Source organism: Eptesicus fuscus, chromosome 7, assembly GCF_027574615.1.
Source record: "Eptesicus fuscus isolate TK198812 chromosome 7, DD_ASM_mEF_20220401, whole genome shotgun sequence".
In the NCBI taxonomy this organism is placed as follows: Eukaryota; Metazoa; Chordata; class Mammalia; order Chiroptera; family Vespertilionidae; genus Eptesicus; species Eptesicus fuscus.
Window position 1 is genome coordinate 81,685,632 of NC_072479.1, and position 17,073 is coordinate 81,702,704.

At 40.0% G+C, this 17,073-nt stretch overlaps 1 protein-coding gene across 2 annotated transcripts in view; it reads left to right on the forward strand.

Moving 5' to 3' along the window:
• Positions 1 to 838: 838 nt before the first annotated feature.
• RERG (RAS like estrogen regulated growth inhibitor) overlaps positions 839 to 17,073 on the forward strand; it is a 109,688-nt gene continuing 93,453 nt past the window's right edge. Inside the window, exons 1-2 of one of the 2 annotated variants that reach the window (XM_028143983.2) lie at positions 839 to 971; positions 4,740 to 4,903. In XM_028143983.2, the coding sequence (XP_027999784.1) occupies positions 4,843 to 4,903 (61 nt within the window). In that variant the 5' untranslated portion in view covers positions 839 to 971; positions 4,740 to 4,842. The remainder of the gene's footprint in view (positions 972 to 4,739; positions 4,904 to 17,073) is intronic. The other variant, XM_008140449.3, reaches the window with a different exon arrangement.

A 17,073-nucleotide genomic window follows, 5' to 3' on the forward strand; every position in this document is an offset into this window, starting at 1 on the left:
AGTATGACTTTGATTCAAATAGTGTAAGGGCTGATCTTGAAAGGAGGATGTGAAGCTTTTGGGACTTTCTCAAATATGTAACGAAAAATTTCAATTGAATTCGGTGCGCATGTCCCTCCTAGCATCTCTCAGCTTCCAATCCGGCCCGCTGGGACTTAATTCCAAGAAGATACTAGCCTTGGACAAGTTATTGATCCTCTCAGTTTCTTCTTGGGTATCATGGGGATAATCAAACGGACCCCAAAGGGATGCTGTGAGCATCATTTAAAGTTAGAAATGGGTCCAATTGGTGTGACTCGCTAACCCATGAACCAGGAGGTCACGGTTTGATTCCCGGTCAAGGCACGTGCCTGGGACTGTGGGTTCCATCCCCAGTGTGGGGCGTGCAGGAGGCTGCGGGATCAATGATTCTCCCTCATTATGGATGTTTCTATCTCTCTCTCCCTTCCCCTTCCTCTCTGAAATCAATAAAAATATATTTTAAAAAAGAAAAAAAAAAAGAACATCAAGAATGGAAAAATACCACGTAGTGATGCTTTCACACCCAACACGTTAAGTAAGGAACAGGGGTCCTTGTGCGAGAAGGCTGGGAGCTGAGCAAGGGGAAAGGGAAGCCTGACTCTTGCGTAGCCCAGAGAAGGCGGATAGTGCACGCTCTCCAGGAGGAGGCAGCACCGCGGCGGGAGCAGGCCCCTGGCCAGGAGGGGGCGCCCGAGCGCCGCACTGCAGCATCCCGGCCGCGAGCGGGCAGAGCTCGCGCGTCCTGCCGCAGTCCCCAGGCTGCCAGTCGGAGCGAGGAGACTCCCGCCGGTCCGCCCGCACTCGCTGCCGCCGCCGCCGCCGCCGCTCCAACCGTGATCGCAGCCCAGCGACTCCCAAACGCAGCCTGCGCCCTGGGCTGCGCAGCGTGGGGGGGCGATTCCGAACTTGCAGGGGACCGCGCTTCTCCCGGGCCTGGAGACTGTGAACAGGTGAGTGTCAGGCACGTGCCCAGGTGGCTCTTTCGGGACGACCTCCTGCAGACCCTTCCTCGTCCCTGAACCCTCGGCTTCTAGTGGGGGGTCCTTCTGGTTCCTGGGCCCCCAGGGCGGCTCTGGGGTTCCCCAAGAGGGAGCTGTGAACGCAGGCGCCCGGAGTTTGACAGCGCCCTGCGAGCTGGGACCGAGAGTGCCCTTTTGACGGGGGCTGCCTTTGCCCTCGAGGCGGCCAGCGAGTGACCTGCGGCCCCCCGCGGGCCCGCGTGTCATTCCAGGATACCTGTTGCTCTCGGGGCAGCGCCACAGCCCGGGTCTTGGACAGTTATCCTCCTCGCGGTGGGTGCTGCGTGGTAAGATGAGGGAGAATTCGGGGGATGAGAAGAGGAAAACTTGATTTCAGAGCTGGAGAAGCGGGCAGCCCAGCGAGAACCGCATTCCCACGCCCGGGCTAGAGGCTTTGCTTCCCTAAACAGCTGAACTTTATGTTGATGATAAATACAGAAGTTAGAAAAAAAAAACACAAACGATTACCTTATAAAGATGCTTTTCTTTCTTTTCTTTCTTTTTTTTTTTTTTTTTTAACCAAGAGGAAGTGGGAAGCATGGGCCTTGACAAGTCGTCTTGGGAATGATTTATTATGAATGAAACCTTTCTTTAAATACTTTTTAGATGAGGTAATTAGTGACCTAAATGTCATAGGTCTAAGCTCCTGGGAGGAAGCCACTCTGTTTGTATATGCTTAGCATAAAGGTGGAATGAATCAATCAATGCGTTAATAGCATAGGATTTGGAGGCTAGCTTCTGTTTTTCTTCTTTCTAAGCTTTCTTTTGGGTCTTTACTGCTAAAAAAAAAATCACCATACCTTTAATCTCTTAAATATCTACGTGTAAGTTTAGCTTTGGGATTTATAGGAACTCAGAAGTTTTTGTCCTAATAAAGCAACTGTCTACATAAAAAGTGAATGGCAACTTCTGAATTCAGCCAGAATATTTCTGCACAATAACATTAAAACTAATAGTTTGTTTTTTAGATCCATGATATGGAAGGTCTTGGTTTATGAACTTTTTATTATTTTTTTAGTATATGTTTATTGATTTCAGAGAGGAAGGGAGAGGGAAAGAGATAGAAACATCAATGATGAGAGAGAATTATTGATTGGCTGCCTCCTGCACATCCCTCACTGGGATCAAGCCTGCTACCCAGGCATGTGCCCCTGACCAGAATCGAACCCGGGACCCTTCAATCCACAGGCTGACACTCTATCCACTGAGCCAATTGTTTTGAACATCAGAAATTTGGCAACAGGTCACCTATTACAGCAATTTATGTAACTTCACATTTTCGTGAGAGAAATAAAATATTGAAGGATATATGTCAGTTTGTGTCTTCCTTTAAGTCATTTTTCTAAACATGACATAAGATTGAGAATAACCAGATGTATCTTTATTAGGTTATAAATGAAAAAAAAATGAGCCCAAACAATTTTTCTTTCTTATGTGAAATTCCTATTCCTCTGAGGCCATTTGAGTTACTGAAAGGTTACTGAATATTTGACATAACAAATATGGTTTTCTTTTTTTAAAATCACATTTGGTGGCTACTTTCATGAAGCATCAATACAATAGGTAATGACACAGGTTTTTATGTGTATGCGAATGAACAATTTTGCATGAAATAACAAATTGTTGTTTATACAAGCTCCAGACACTTGCATGGTCTATGTTTCAAAGAAATGCTTGTCATTCTTGTATAGAATTTGCATAGTCAATGCATCTTTATATATTATGCTTCTGTGAAACTTCTGTGATGAAGCACTAAACACAGAGGCCTCTTCTTAATGAATGCATATAAAATTAAAATAAGGAAATCCTGTCATCTTTGGCCAAAATATGGGACTGGACAAATAACAGATGTCAAAGCTTCTGGGTTTGGTACTATTAATGATTACTAAGAAGTTTTTTTTTTTTTTTTCATTATTGAGGATGAAGGAAACTATAGCCAATGGCCGTGTTGACCTTTTCATCCTTCCACTGGAGAAGCTGTTTGTGGAAATGTGTAGATGGCAAAACGCTGGCAGGAGCAGCTTACACATTTAGATAACAGATTTGTGTTTCAAAATTCTCTGACCAGACTGGAACGCTGGGTGAAATGAAGACTGATGGGATTAAGTTTAACCAGGACAAAAGTGAAGCCTTGTGTTTAGGGTTAAGACGTTGACTGCAGGCGTTCAGAGTGGGGAAGTGGGCAGCTCCCGTGGAAGAGGAGTGGCTGTGGGGCAGTACAACCACGGTGCCCAGACAATGAACAGAGAAAATCTCCGTGACCTTGTGCTGGGTCACCTTGTCCGGTCACATCTCTGGCGGGGGATGCAGTGGATGCCACGTTTTTAGAGTAATTAACATGGCAAGTGTCAGAGGAGAGAGCTGCATATGGTGACGAGGGAAGGTGAAAGTCAAAACAGCATAAACAAGACCCTACATCCCGTGACGTGCAAGGGGAGATGCTGGCCCTCGCTTCCCTAGAAAGTAGATCCTGAGGTGGGGCAAAGGGTCCTCACAGCGGCTAGGCTGCCTGAAGGGCTCTGAGTGACTGAAAAGAAAAGGCTGGCAATGCTTCTCCTTCCCCTCCTCACCTGAGAGTGGTAACTCAGACACAGGATGGGTGATGCATGGCTGTCTGTTCATAAGGGTTCCTGCAATGGCTGGAGGATTCTTTGGTTGACCCCAAGCCTCTTTTCTTCTTAATATTTTTATTGATTTCAGAGAGGAAAATAGAGGGAGAGAGAGAGAGAGATAGAAATACCAATGATGAGAGAGAATCCTAGATCGGCTGCCTCCTGGGTGCCCCCCACTGGGGATCGAGCCTGCAACCTGGACGTGTGCCCTCACCGGGAATCAAACCTTGACCTCCTGATTCATAGGTCAAGGCTCAGCCACTGAGTTATGCCAGCTGGACCCCAAGGCTCTTGTCAACTTTGCATTTCTGTGGTACTAAGAACCCAGGTATCATCCCTAAAGCACCCACCTATATAAAATGTGCTTATGTTTTATGGAATATAATTAATTTCCCAAGTATTAGGATAATATCATAAACTAATTTACTTGAAGTTGTCATAGAAAAGGAATCAGAAGTCAGACATGGCATTTATCTTTTGTGTATCAGGCCATTGTGCCCAGAAAAATATTAAAATATAATCTAAATATTATATATCAATTCCTGGAACATGAGTATCTATCACATGACTTTATCATGTGATCTAGTGTAAGCTGAGATAACATTTAAACCTTAAAATGCAAATTCAATTGTATTACATTGGGGTTGACTACTATGAATGTATATTACTTGGCCCCAAAGGAAATAATAAATAAAGAGTTCCAAATGTGACTCTCCCCATCACATATGTTTGCATCTTGGATGTTTACAGACACATGGTAAATGCATGTAGTCACATACTCCGAATATTGGTTATCAATTACTGACAAAAAACAATGAAAATATTAATATTAATTAAATATTCTTGAGGCAGTACTTTAGAAAATGCTATTGTGAGTGAAAATACATGTTTTAGAACCAAAACAGATTGAAATTCAAGTCCTGGATCTGGGTCTGTCATTTAATAGTTGAATCATTTACAGTAAATTACTAGAGCCCTCTTACAGGATTGTGGTGAAGGTCAAAGTGGAAAATGTTGATAAAGTTGAATAATGGCTGGCATCGAGGAGGTGCTTAATAAATATTAATGCGCATCTCTTTTGTTTAAGGGTTGCAGATTTGCAATGATATGGTGAACCCAAAGGCTGGAACCAAAACGATTCTCTCAGCTCTTTAGTTTGAACCACAGAGAGTTGTCTACCACCACCCAGCATGGCTAAAAGTGCAGAGGTCAAATTGGCAGTATTTGGAAGAGCAGGCGTGGGCAAGTCAGGTAAGTTTTGTGGTGGTGGTTGTTGTTATTGTTTTTTGTGTGTGCGTGTGTGCGTGCGTGTGTGTGTGTGTGTGTGTGTGTGTGTGTGTGTTATTGCCTCCTGGGATTGGGCAGGAGGGTGGTTGGCATTTCTCATATTCTCATGTGTTCTTTTAGATGAAGTCTCTTTTTATTTATCCAGAACTTTTCTTTTGCATAGCCTAATTTTATGTACTCTTTTGCTTATTCATGATAAAGTAGCTTTGTTGATAATACACAAGGCAATGGATATATCATCGGTCTTGGTATTCAGAGGAAGGATATTAAACAAACCTCTGAAGAAATCAGATTGCGGAAATTAAAAATATATTTGCTCTTTTTTCTCTATATGAATTCCTAAGGGGCCAATTTTATATCTCATTCATCTTACTAGTCTCAGCAACCAGCCCAATGTCAAGCATGTATTGTGTGCTTAATAAATGCTAGTTGAATAAATATGTCTTTACAAGAAGCAGAGTTGCATTATTGTCCAAAATTGGGGAGGACTGGTGAGAACTTAGAGTGACCAAGCAAGACCACAATTGCCAGGGCCTCTGGGTTGAATTTAATGATCAAATTCCGACTCAGATGAGTAATTCTCACAAAGTGCTGAAGGCTTTTTGATTGCCCACTGAGAAAAGGCTTGCATACCTTCAAAATTAAGGGTGAAAACGGTGGAAGTGAAGACGTATCTAATCCAATTTGAAAAATATACCTCAGATTTTATAATTAAAGGATGCTAAGTAGGTGTTGTGAAAATGTCAGGGCAACATGGCTTTTCAGATAATGTTACTTTGATCTCTTACCGGAGAAAAGACCCACAAATGACTTTGCATATGGAGCTTTTGGTTCTTAGGAGAGGACCCGAACAGCTACCGGGTAGGAGTGTGTGTGTAGAGGGAAACCCATTTGGATCTCCCAATACAATAGGTAGTCCACATAATCTAAAAAAAAACACACACACATGTGCAGCTTTTAATTTTGCGACCAACCTCTCTTTCCTAACCTGCTCTCTGGTTTAATTTCAGCAGTGAATCTTCCCTATTCTACGTCTTTCTTTTTTCTTTTAATCTTTTCTGCTATCACTCTTTCCTTTTCCTCGTTACTCGCCCTTGCCTCTGGCAGAAACCAAGCAAAGAAAATAGATGGTTGGCAAGGCTGAGAAACTGCCAGCCCACATGAGATTGAAGATAGAGTAACTCCTCCCCATTAATCTCCTCGGTGTTTCCCGATGGCGTGAGAGCCTAATTTCTGAAGCCGGTGGACGGGTCTGGAGAATGAGGAAACGATGCCAGGGAGTGGGGGATGGAGGCAGGGAGTGTGTGGGAAGGCCTGTGCTCCTCTGAGTCCTTGGTGACTGAAAGGTCAAGGCCTGGGGCTGACTGTTTATTATTCATTCATTCAAAATTTGTCATAGGCAATAAGGGGAGGGGACCTATTACCCTTATATCACTTATCAAAATAAATTCCACATGGTTTGAAAGTTAAAAAATAAAAAGTCAGTTGGGAGAACCTCTTAGCTGTATGTATATTCAGCTCAGAGCAAGCTGTGTGCCTCCTATCAAGGTGACCCCATCAGCCTGAGCTTAGACCCCAGTTTACTTTGTCTTCCCCCCAAATTGTTTGTAGTTTTGATTATTTTTCTCATTCTCTACTGATAGTTTCCCTTGATCATTTCTTTCTGCATTTCTCCGTCTTTTTCTTTTCTCCAAGTTGCTTGAATGTAGGCTCTGCCCTGACTGTCGTAAAGTACTTAACTCCCATTCATTGCTTAAAGCATGGCAATCTTCCATTGCAATCATGCTGCAGAAACTGCTTTTGCTGAGGTCACCACCCATCAATAGCCCTCAAACATAATGAACATTTCCCAGTTCTGGTCTTCTGTGACCTCTTGTTATCATTCAATACAATCACTTATTTTTTCCATTGCTCCTATCTTCCCAGGCTCCCAGGACATCGCATTGGACTTATCTGCTCCCTCTCCATTGCCCCCAGCCAGCTGCCTTCATGGCTGCTCTTCACAAGGTCCGCTTCTCAAAAACCAAAGCTCCCAGGGCTCCACATACCATCCTCTTGTCTTCTCACTCCGTACATCCTCCTACGGCTGAGGTTAACACCTGCACACAGACTACAAACTCTGATGGCCTTGGTTTAGTTATGTCAAATGCTTAAGTTAAACTTGTTCACAGAGGCCCTGCTAACTCTAAAACCCTATAGTTCTTTATTAATGAGCCTTCTTTAGACGATATAGAAGAAGACTATATACATTCTATCACTTGTACTTATTTTCATTCAGGTAAAAACGACAATGACGGACTACATGCCTTCAAACAATTGTCTTTTGTCTGTCATTTATGCACAGTGTTTTCCTATTTCAACATTGGACTATTTTCCTGAGGCCTTGTAACCACACCTCACATTGAAAAGTACTATTGGTTTAACTTAAGCATGAGAGAAAATTTTGAAACCTTTACCCATACTTTAGTAAAAAAACACAACCATAGAGTACATCATATCTATTAAATTTATTCTAGAAGTCTTTGTAAATGTGGGTATAGAATATCTTTGCTTAGTCATTGTGCCAGGTGTTCATCTTCCTATTGTACAGAGTGTATCAGTCATATTAGTAACTTTTGTTTGTTTTTTTAAGTCTACAAAAACATAACTGTAGCTCCTCACTTACTCTTACGTCTCCCCAAAATGGACATGATCTTTGCATGGGCTCAAATGAGCTGTTTCTCTCCAAACACCCAGCATGGGAACTATTCCTGGGGAAGCCAGCTTGAGATCTTGGACTAAAGAAGCTGAGCATCTCTGATTTGACCTGTTTTTGTGTGAATTATTTCAGAGATCTCAAGTCTTACCGGTTCCACCCACTTTCCCTACACTCAATACCAAATTGAATTTGGGGTAAATAAGATCATACTGTCCATTTGCTAACAGAGAGTAGAATAGCCTAGAGTCAAAAGCATGAGCTGTTAGATTTTATTCCCAAATCTGCACTTGCTTAGCTGTGTGAGCTTGACAATTTTGGCTAGTTACTTAACTTTTCCGTTCCCTCAACTCTAAAAAGGGTATGATAATGCCTATCTCAAAGAGTTGTTGTTAGGATTGAATAAGCTTTTACATGCAAGTTTATTAGAACAGCCCCTGGCACATAGTAAATGCTCAATAATTAGATTAAAATTTTTAAAATTATGCTCATTTTAACTTATTTAGTGAAACGTACAATCTAAGATATACTTACATTCAAGTGGTTTTCAGCAAAATTTAGAAAACTTATAAGACAAAAATTCTCTATTGCTAGTCACCACACCCCAAATATACACACATACACTTTCTCTTAAATCGAAACTCTGGTTAATGTCACTTACAGCTTGACAACTGATGATCCAAACTATATTTCTCATGGCTTATATCTTGGAAATCTTGGGGAAACAGCCAGAAGATGTTAATGTCATCAATAAATTAACACCCTTAAATTTGAAAGTGACAGCTTTCTAATTCTAGGTAATATATAGGACCTCTGTGTTTAAAACTGAATTTTACATTAACCAAAACTCTTTGGTTGGTGTGTTGACCAAAGAAGTGTCCTTGTAGGCAAAAATTTAATAATGTCTCAATTACTAAGAAACACTGATAAAACACGTGAGGGGTGTGTGTGTGCCCCTATGGCAATATTGTACACATATGGTCTTTTTGTGTTGGGGGGAGTCATCTTTCTTCTAATTTTACCTTGAAGCTCTGTCTTCTAGTGAGTTTACTTGGCTTACGGAGCTTCCTGGCTCAGTATGATGAGCACCATGGGGATACCGCAAAGCATGGAGCCACCATTTCTGAGCCCATTTCATTTTCTCTTCCCTGGCTAAGGGTAAAGCCCTAAAAACATGACATGTAGAACATAGATTTCCTTACCTGTGTGTCAACCTATCATTTGACAGGCTCCAAGTAATTGAAGCAATAAGACCCGCCATATACCCTAGAATGCGCACTGTATTTATTTAAATGCCTCCTGGATTCGTATTATTCAAATTTGTAGTAAGTGTGGGAGGGGTTGAGAGAAAAACAACTGAAATTTTACTTTTAGTTTTACAGTTGACATTCTTATTGTAGAATTGAAATATTGTGTGCCACAGCTAAATATATTTCTTGAAAAGGCTAGTCTCAAAGTTGATTGAGTAATGCTATCCGCTAATTCAAAAGCCAATTGATGCAGTCATCCGTGAAGGCTTTAGTTCATTGATTCAGATTGCTAAGCGAGAAATTGGGTGCCAAACAAACAAGCTTGTGAAGTTTTTTCCCTTGAGAAAAAGAGCAGTGATTTACTTTTTTCTCTTTATTCTAGTTCTTGCCTCTTCTCTCTCTCTCTCTCTCTCTCTCTCTCTCTCTCTCTCTCTCTTTCTTCTCCCCCCCCCCCATTATAAAAAGTTTTAAAAAGTATTTTCCTCTCATTTTCAAGTGGAACAGGGACAATTTTGATTTTAAATGTGACTTTTCCAAGCACTGATTTAACATATATATGTACTTTATGGAACTAACCTTTACATTTTAGAAATGTTTCTCTACTCTCAGTAGCTATAAACCAGTTTGTTTCCTTCACTCCAACTGAATAGGGTAGTATGATGCGTCTTTAACATTGTTTTCAAAGTACTTAAAAAAGAAGTAGAGAAACATCTAGGGTATTTGGGGTATGCAAGCATCTCATTACAATCATGTAACTAGTTTGCATGCCTTATTAATAAAGTATATGCAAATTTTAATATTAATCCATAACATATCTGTGTTCATTAGAATATAAAAGTAATTTCCCCCAAAAACCAGTGACTAACATGGACTCTTCAGGAAGATGTGGCAGGTTGGTCTGTAGCTTCAGTAACACCTAGGCTTCAGGTCCAGTGTGAGGACCATGGTACAGGTAACAGCCTCAGGTTGGCACATCATCAATAGGAGCATTGACAATAGTCCTGTATTCTCCTACTCATGGTCCCAATCAGCTCTTCAAGTTCTTGGTCATTCTTCTTCTAAGATTATATAATTAATCCTAATGCTAATTTTTATTTAAACTTTCGTCTAGGTGAGAAGAGGGGAGATTATGTTTCAAGTGGGTGCAGAATTTCCACAGCTCCTGGAAACGTGTGTGTGTGTGTGTGTGTGTGTGTGTGTGTGTGTGTGTGTAAGCCTTTTCTAGGTGGTGGTTGAAATGAAAGGATTACCAGAAAGGAGACCCATTGGTTCCTTGTGTAGTTGGTGGTTAGAAGAATAATTGTTCTTTAAAGGATTGGACCAAAGGGAGGAAGGTGGCATTGAGACAAGTTTGGATGGGGCTAGAAAAATAGCCATTCCATTGTCATAAAATATGGTGATATGGTTATCTGAGGCCTTTCTTTACCTGCAAAGCTAGAAAAGCAAAAAAGAGGCAAACAGCCTAGGTGAGTTGATTTTCTTTGTTTCTTCCACCCCAAATTGCAGGTGTATCCTTTGGATATATGTAAAAGTCAGACCACTGTGCAAGGCATAAGTTGCACTGACCTTTCTCTCATGCCCAGGAAAAGCAAAGGGGAGAAATGGTGCTTATGCAAGCTTAGGAAAAAAAGCAAACTAAAGGAAGAAAAGAAGAGACAAATTAAATCATCAAAATCAGTTGTTTAATCATGGATAGTTAAACATTTTGTAGGTTGGCAATGATCATTGATTAGGCTTTTCTCAAGAAAAAATATACCTAATGGAGGAAATGGTACTGGAAAACAAAACAAAACAAAATCAAGACGTGTTTTTCAAAACCACAAGGAAGTTTCCCTATCTCTGCTTTTTTCTATTGGAGTATATTTTTAAAATTCATTTGTCCTTTATTTTTAACTGATGACTAATTTATTCATTGAAATATTTTCCTGTAGTTAATTATCAGTCGTCATTTGGTTCCATTTTGATCTTGCCTTGTTTTCTTGGCAACTGACAAGGACTACCTTTGAGGGAAGGGAGTGAAGAGAATTGTAAATCATCCTTGTAATTCCCCTTTTTATTCCTGATATTTTTCCAACTTATGGGTTTGGGGAAATGAGCCAAATGTTCAAGGTGGTACTGGCCTTGAAGCCAAAATTCCAGTGCAAACGCACCTCTGTTGCTACAGCTGCCTTTGAAAATTGATGTGGTTTCAGAAAAACAGCCATGATTTCTTCCATCCCATTAAAAATGAAAGTAGTATATTACAAAGAAAGGTACTCTAATATATATATGAGAGGAGAGAGATGCTTACCTAGATCACCCAGCTTCCTGGTGCCATAGCCAAGTCTGGAATCCCTGTTTATGATTCTATGAAGGTTTTTGCAACTTTGCAACTAAATGTTTTCATTTTATATCACCTCATTCTCTTCCACATCCTTTCAAACATCTTACATTAGGAAATGAGATGATCATTAGAATTTTATAATACAAGCCTCATAAAACTGATGAGTTTTGTTTTTATAAAATAATTCCCAGTGATCAATAAATAAACCAAGGCATGGCAGAGCTTCTTGGGCGTCCTGGGTGTAATGCTGGCCAATACAGCTGAAATTCTCAGCATCCTGTCTATATAGAAAAGTTCCCCTGTAAGGCTGTATTCCATGACTTAGGGCTTTGAATCAAGTGTGAGGAAACTAATGAATCATATTCTATTTGAGAATAAGTTTCTTGTTGTTATAAAAATAAAATATGTTACATATGTCCTGTCAATATGATGTAACAATTAAAAGTTTAAAAAGTACCCGCTGTCCTGACTGAAAAAATTAGGGTCAAAACTGTAGTTTCATCTCAATCATATCTCTTTTCATTCACCTATCAAATGATACATTCATTTGCTGATTGGTTGATTGATTGATTGATTTACACTGATGCAGGCAGGATGGGCTTTGAAAGTACTTTGAAAAATTAAAAATTTTTGTAATACAAATGTGGTCTTCACACTATGATGTCCTCGTTATTGAAATTCATGTATTCCCCTGCTGTGTTCCTTAACATTTCTGTTGGGAAAGTAATATGGGGAGTTCTCTGGCTGTCCATCCTTGGAGGCCAGAAGAGCATGCTCATCCCAGCAGTTGGCTGTAGGTTCCTCCACTGCGTACATAACATTGTAGACTAAACCAGGGGGTATAGTTTCTATGCTTTGTAATCTGACCTTTCAGATATGTAAAATAAGTAGATATTGAGTCAGGGTCTTTTTTTTAGGATCAGTAGATAAGAGTCTAAACTGTTTAGGAAAATGGTTTAGATGTCTCCCTTATTGGAGAAGGAAGCATGGCCTATTATAAAATTGTTTGATAATCAAATCTTATCCTTATTTTAAAATTAAAGCTTTAAAGCACTTAAATATTTTTGATAGAAATGTTTCTCACATAATATATAAATATATGTACCTGTATATTTCCCTATAAATTGAAATGTTTTTATTTATTTATTCAATTATTCATTCAATGAGTATCGGTTGAGCACCAACTTTGTGTTCTAGCATAGCTCGCCCATAGTACAGGACTCATGTATGTTCCCAAAAGGCAGAGCTGTACCTATTTCTGTTCATCATATAGCCCCAGAGCCTCAGACAGGAATCGACACAGAATGGATCCTCAGTAAAACAAATAAATTGAATTAGACTATTCAGTCTATACATGCTTTATAACTTTATTAAGAAGCATATATTTTAAATGGACTCCTTATTATAATCAAAGTGGTTTCCGCGCCTTAACTTGAATATCTTCAGTGACAAGAACTCAACATTCCATCCTTAGACAACTGTATCAGTCAGTCCTCCAGAGTAACAGAACTAATAGGACACACTCTATCATCTATCTATCTATCTATCTATCATCTATCTATCTATCTATCTATCTATCTATCTATCTATCTCTCTATCTCTCTATCTCTCTAGCTATCATCTATCCATCCTTCCATCAATCCATCCATCTATTTCTCTATTTTTCCGTCTGTCTGTTAGGGCTGGCAAGACTGAACTCTGTATAGAGGCTGGCAGGCAGGAAATGTGGGTAGGAATTATGTTGCAATTTTAAGGCAGAATTTCATTCACTCTGGGAAACCTCAGGGTTTGCACTAAAGGCTTTCAGTAATTGCATGAGTCCCACCCACATTATTAAGGTTAATCTCCTTTACTTAATGTCAACCGATTGTAGATGTTAACCACATCTACAAAACACCTTCACACTAACCCCTACATTAATGTTTGATTAAATAACTGGGTACTATAGTCCAGCCAAATTGGCATGGAAAACTGTCACAACTCTTTCTGTTTGTTACTTTACCTTCCTTGGAACCAAAGGCTGTTCATTAGTTTCTACTCATTGACTTTACCTTTAAGCCCTTAGAATTACCTAGAGCACTTTTAATCCCTCTTCCCTATGACAGCTCTGAACATATTTGAAGATAGCCAGCATGCCTCAGCCCATGCTTGAGGTTTCTCTTCCAGAGTCTGGTTAATCGTAGTCACTGAATTTGCCCTACAGAGATCATGGTTTCTACTCACAGCACCATCCTTGCTGCCCCCCTCTACCCGCATCCATAAAGTGTGGAGCCTGGAAATGAATGCAGATATTTCAGATGTGGGATGCCTCAGACCAGATCAGAGCACAGCTGTGGTTTTGCTAGTAGATACTTTGCTTCTGCGAAGACATCCTAAAGCCACTGTTGCTTTCAGGGTGACAGTGGAGGCAATGTTAACTTCTGTGGAGTTTACTGCAAATGAGTCTTAAAAAATATTTATATGCTGTTGCTGAATCACATTTTCTCAAACCTATATCTGAGGATGTGTATTTTAACCCAGGTGTAGAAGTTTACTTTCATCCTTTTAACTACTGTTTTGTTAGATTTAATCTATCCTCTTGCCTGTCAGGAGCCTTTTGGGTCCAACATAAGTATCATTCTTTCCCACTTTCTGCCACCTAGAAATATGTTAGTTTTGGAACATTATAGGCCCTTGATCCTCTTATTGAATCATAGAATTTTCCACTTTGGTATTATTTAGCTCATTGGAATGATGATGAATCCCAGTGAGGCTTTTGGATAATAAAGCTAGTAAAGAAAAACAAAGGTCTTTGGCTCTTGGTGTGGGGGCATTAACATCATATCACATTACTTCCCTATTCACTGAATAAATTCTGTTTAGATGTGCCATAAAAAGGGTGATCTGGGAGGAAGCCTTACATTTATATTCCCTTGTTTAATATTTTATTTAACACGAGAGGACCAGTGCATGAAATTCATGCACAGGTGGGGTCCCTCTGCCTGGCCAGCGATCAGGGCCGATTAGGGCCATCTTGCCCAGTCCCAATCAGGGCCGATTGGGGCTGGTGACTAGGGAGGGGCCACAGGAAGGACCATGGGAGAGCTCCAGGCTGTGTCTAGCCCCATCTCACCCAGTTCTGATCGGCGGACCCCAGCAGCAAGCAAACCTACCAGTTGGAGCATCTACCCCCTGGTGGTTAGTGCACATCATAGCGACCGGTTGGTCTACCACTCAGTCAGACACTTAGCATATTAGGCTTTTATATAGAGAGATTTGCTATTTCTATCTCACATTCTTGTATTAGGACTCAAGGTACATTGCTACGTAAAGTGCATAAGAGTGATTGACTTTTATTGGTTCAAATATCTATACATAAAGTTATCTTTCACTCATTCCAAGATATGCATGTATACTTTTGTACTAGAATGGCTGGATTTATGTCATTTGGGACTGCTGCTGCGAATCAGAGCTGAGTGTGGGAATGGGTTTTCTTCACTGGGTTAAATTGGTAGATATCAAACTTTAGCTTGCCTCGGACTCACACGGAAGGCTTATTAAAAATATGTGCTTTTGGACCCCATTCCCAGAGGTTCTGATTCAGTAGGCCTGTAAAAGGGTCAGAGAACTTGTATTTCTAACAAGTTCCCAGATGATGCTTATGCTGCTAGTCTGGGGACCACATTTTGGGAACCATTGTTAAGTTTGCTGAGTACTCCATTTCTACTTGAAATAGGTGTTGTCAGCATTGAAAAACCATATAGCATTTTGTGAGCTGCATGTAATAAGCATGGAGTATCAGGCACGGTCATGGGTACTGGTGGTATAGCAGTCAACAAAACAGGCAAGATCTCTGCCTCTATGAAGCTAATATTCTAATGGGAATAGACAGACTAATTGAACCAAAAAATGTTCTGGGAGGCAGAGCAAATGTGAGGCTTTTCTGTGGTTCCTTAAGACTAGACTTTTTCTTTCTCATCTTAGTATGGTAAATTTTGTTTTTTTTTAAAAAGGGTAAGCCTCAAGGACTGTGACATGCTGAGCTTGGGGTTTAAGATCATACTTTGAGCTGTTCAGCAGTAGTGTGCATGAATTGGACTAAACTGCAGTATTAAGTGCCTGGGGTTTAACATATAAGGTAAGACCAGGGTACCAAATTTTCTGCTCCGAGAAGCTAAAGTAGACCACATAGGGAATTGAACCTATAACCTTGAGGTTATTAACACCGCGCTCCATTCAGTCAAGTTAAGGCTAATGCAGAGCCAAATGAAAGCAAGGTAGTTGTTCTTTCTGCAACATTTGGAAAAAGTGATTTTAAATTGCTCATTGACAGCGGCATTTATAAAACTTACGCAATGGTTTTGTAGAAAGAACTGCAGCATTAAGAAAAGTTCATAAGTTTCCACTGTTTGGGGTAGGAAGATAACATCTTTTTCTTGATGATGCATTTCCTGTTCTTTTAACAAGTATTTTCAAAAGTTTTCTTTTGTTTTCTACTATTGGGCAGCAGTTTAAGAGGTGAGGCCAAGAACAAAAGAGTAAGAGTAAAATATTGTGAATATTTATCTGTCTGAAAAGTATTTGACTTCTTTTTGTACTAAGAACCTCATAAATTACAACGGAACCTAACAACTGAGCCAGCTTCGTAGTCATTTGGCAACACATGTTGAGTTAGAAGTTTTAAAGGAAGACTCAACCACACATGGTAGTATGAGTAATGGTTTTCTGTTCCAATGCCTGGGACTATATTTCCATTCAAATATTTTATATCTTGAATCTGTTTTTCTAGCAGTGTTCCAAAAGAGGTGAAATCAGGAGCACAGTAACTGTACATTTAAATCCTAGAGTCCCCAAATTTAAACCATTATTTCGTGTCTTCCACTTGTTAATTTACAAATATTTACAAACTTTCTCCTGTATTCCCAACTCTCTTATATTCCCTCTCCATCCTCCCGCCAAATGTCCAACGCAATGTTAATATTTGTGGGAAAAGCTCAGAGAACTATATGACTGTCCTTGTTTCAGGGACTGTATAGTGTTTTTGTTGGTCATGTATGACTCACAATGAGAAATTACCCAGTGATAGTTTTTGTTCCAGCAGAATGCTTGGTTTTTCCAATTTTTTTATCTTGAAATATTTTTAGAAAATTGTCAGAGTTGCAAAAACAGTACAGAGAGTTCTTTTGTACCCTTCACCTAGCTTCCCTCAGCGATAACATCTTTGTTACATAATCACAATATGTTATCAGCACCAGGAAATTGATATGGATGCAATGTCAATTATACGGCATGAATACAAGTAAGTTACACATCTTAGAATGGATTGAGTTTTGACTCAATTCAGGCTCAGGGTCAATTTGAAAAGACAATTGGGGAGAACCTTCAAGAAAGGATGGAGCTCATCGTGAGTTTTCAAAAGCTGAACTCTGATAACATACTAGTACTTGTTATCCGAAATTTATATGTTGAGGTGTGTGCAATTTAGCGCTTTAGATTACACATAAGACAATCTTCTAACACTTTAGTTCAAGTCATAGATGCTATAGGAATCTGTGAGAGGAAGAAAAATAACTAGGAAATACTTGAGGAGACCTTGAAGGAGGCAATAAGATTAAAATACTATAAATTCAGTGAGATTGTTATGGTGAGAAGTGGAACAACTTCCCCTCTTTTTTTGGTAATTTTGCAAAATGTTGTTAATGTTGGAATTAGAAGGGGACAACAAAGTGATAAAGGAAAGGGTAGGAACTAAGTGATGGTTAACAAGGGAGGAAAGGCCCTTTTAAAGCTTCCCAGAGCTAACACATCAGTCCTCATTTCCCTTCAGTGAATTTGGAGTCCAGTCTGACTCACCATTTATTAACTGTGTGCATGGGGAGCTTACTTA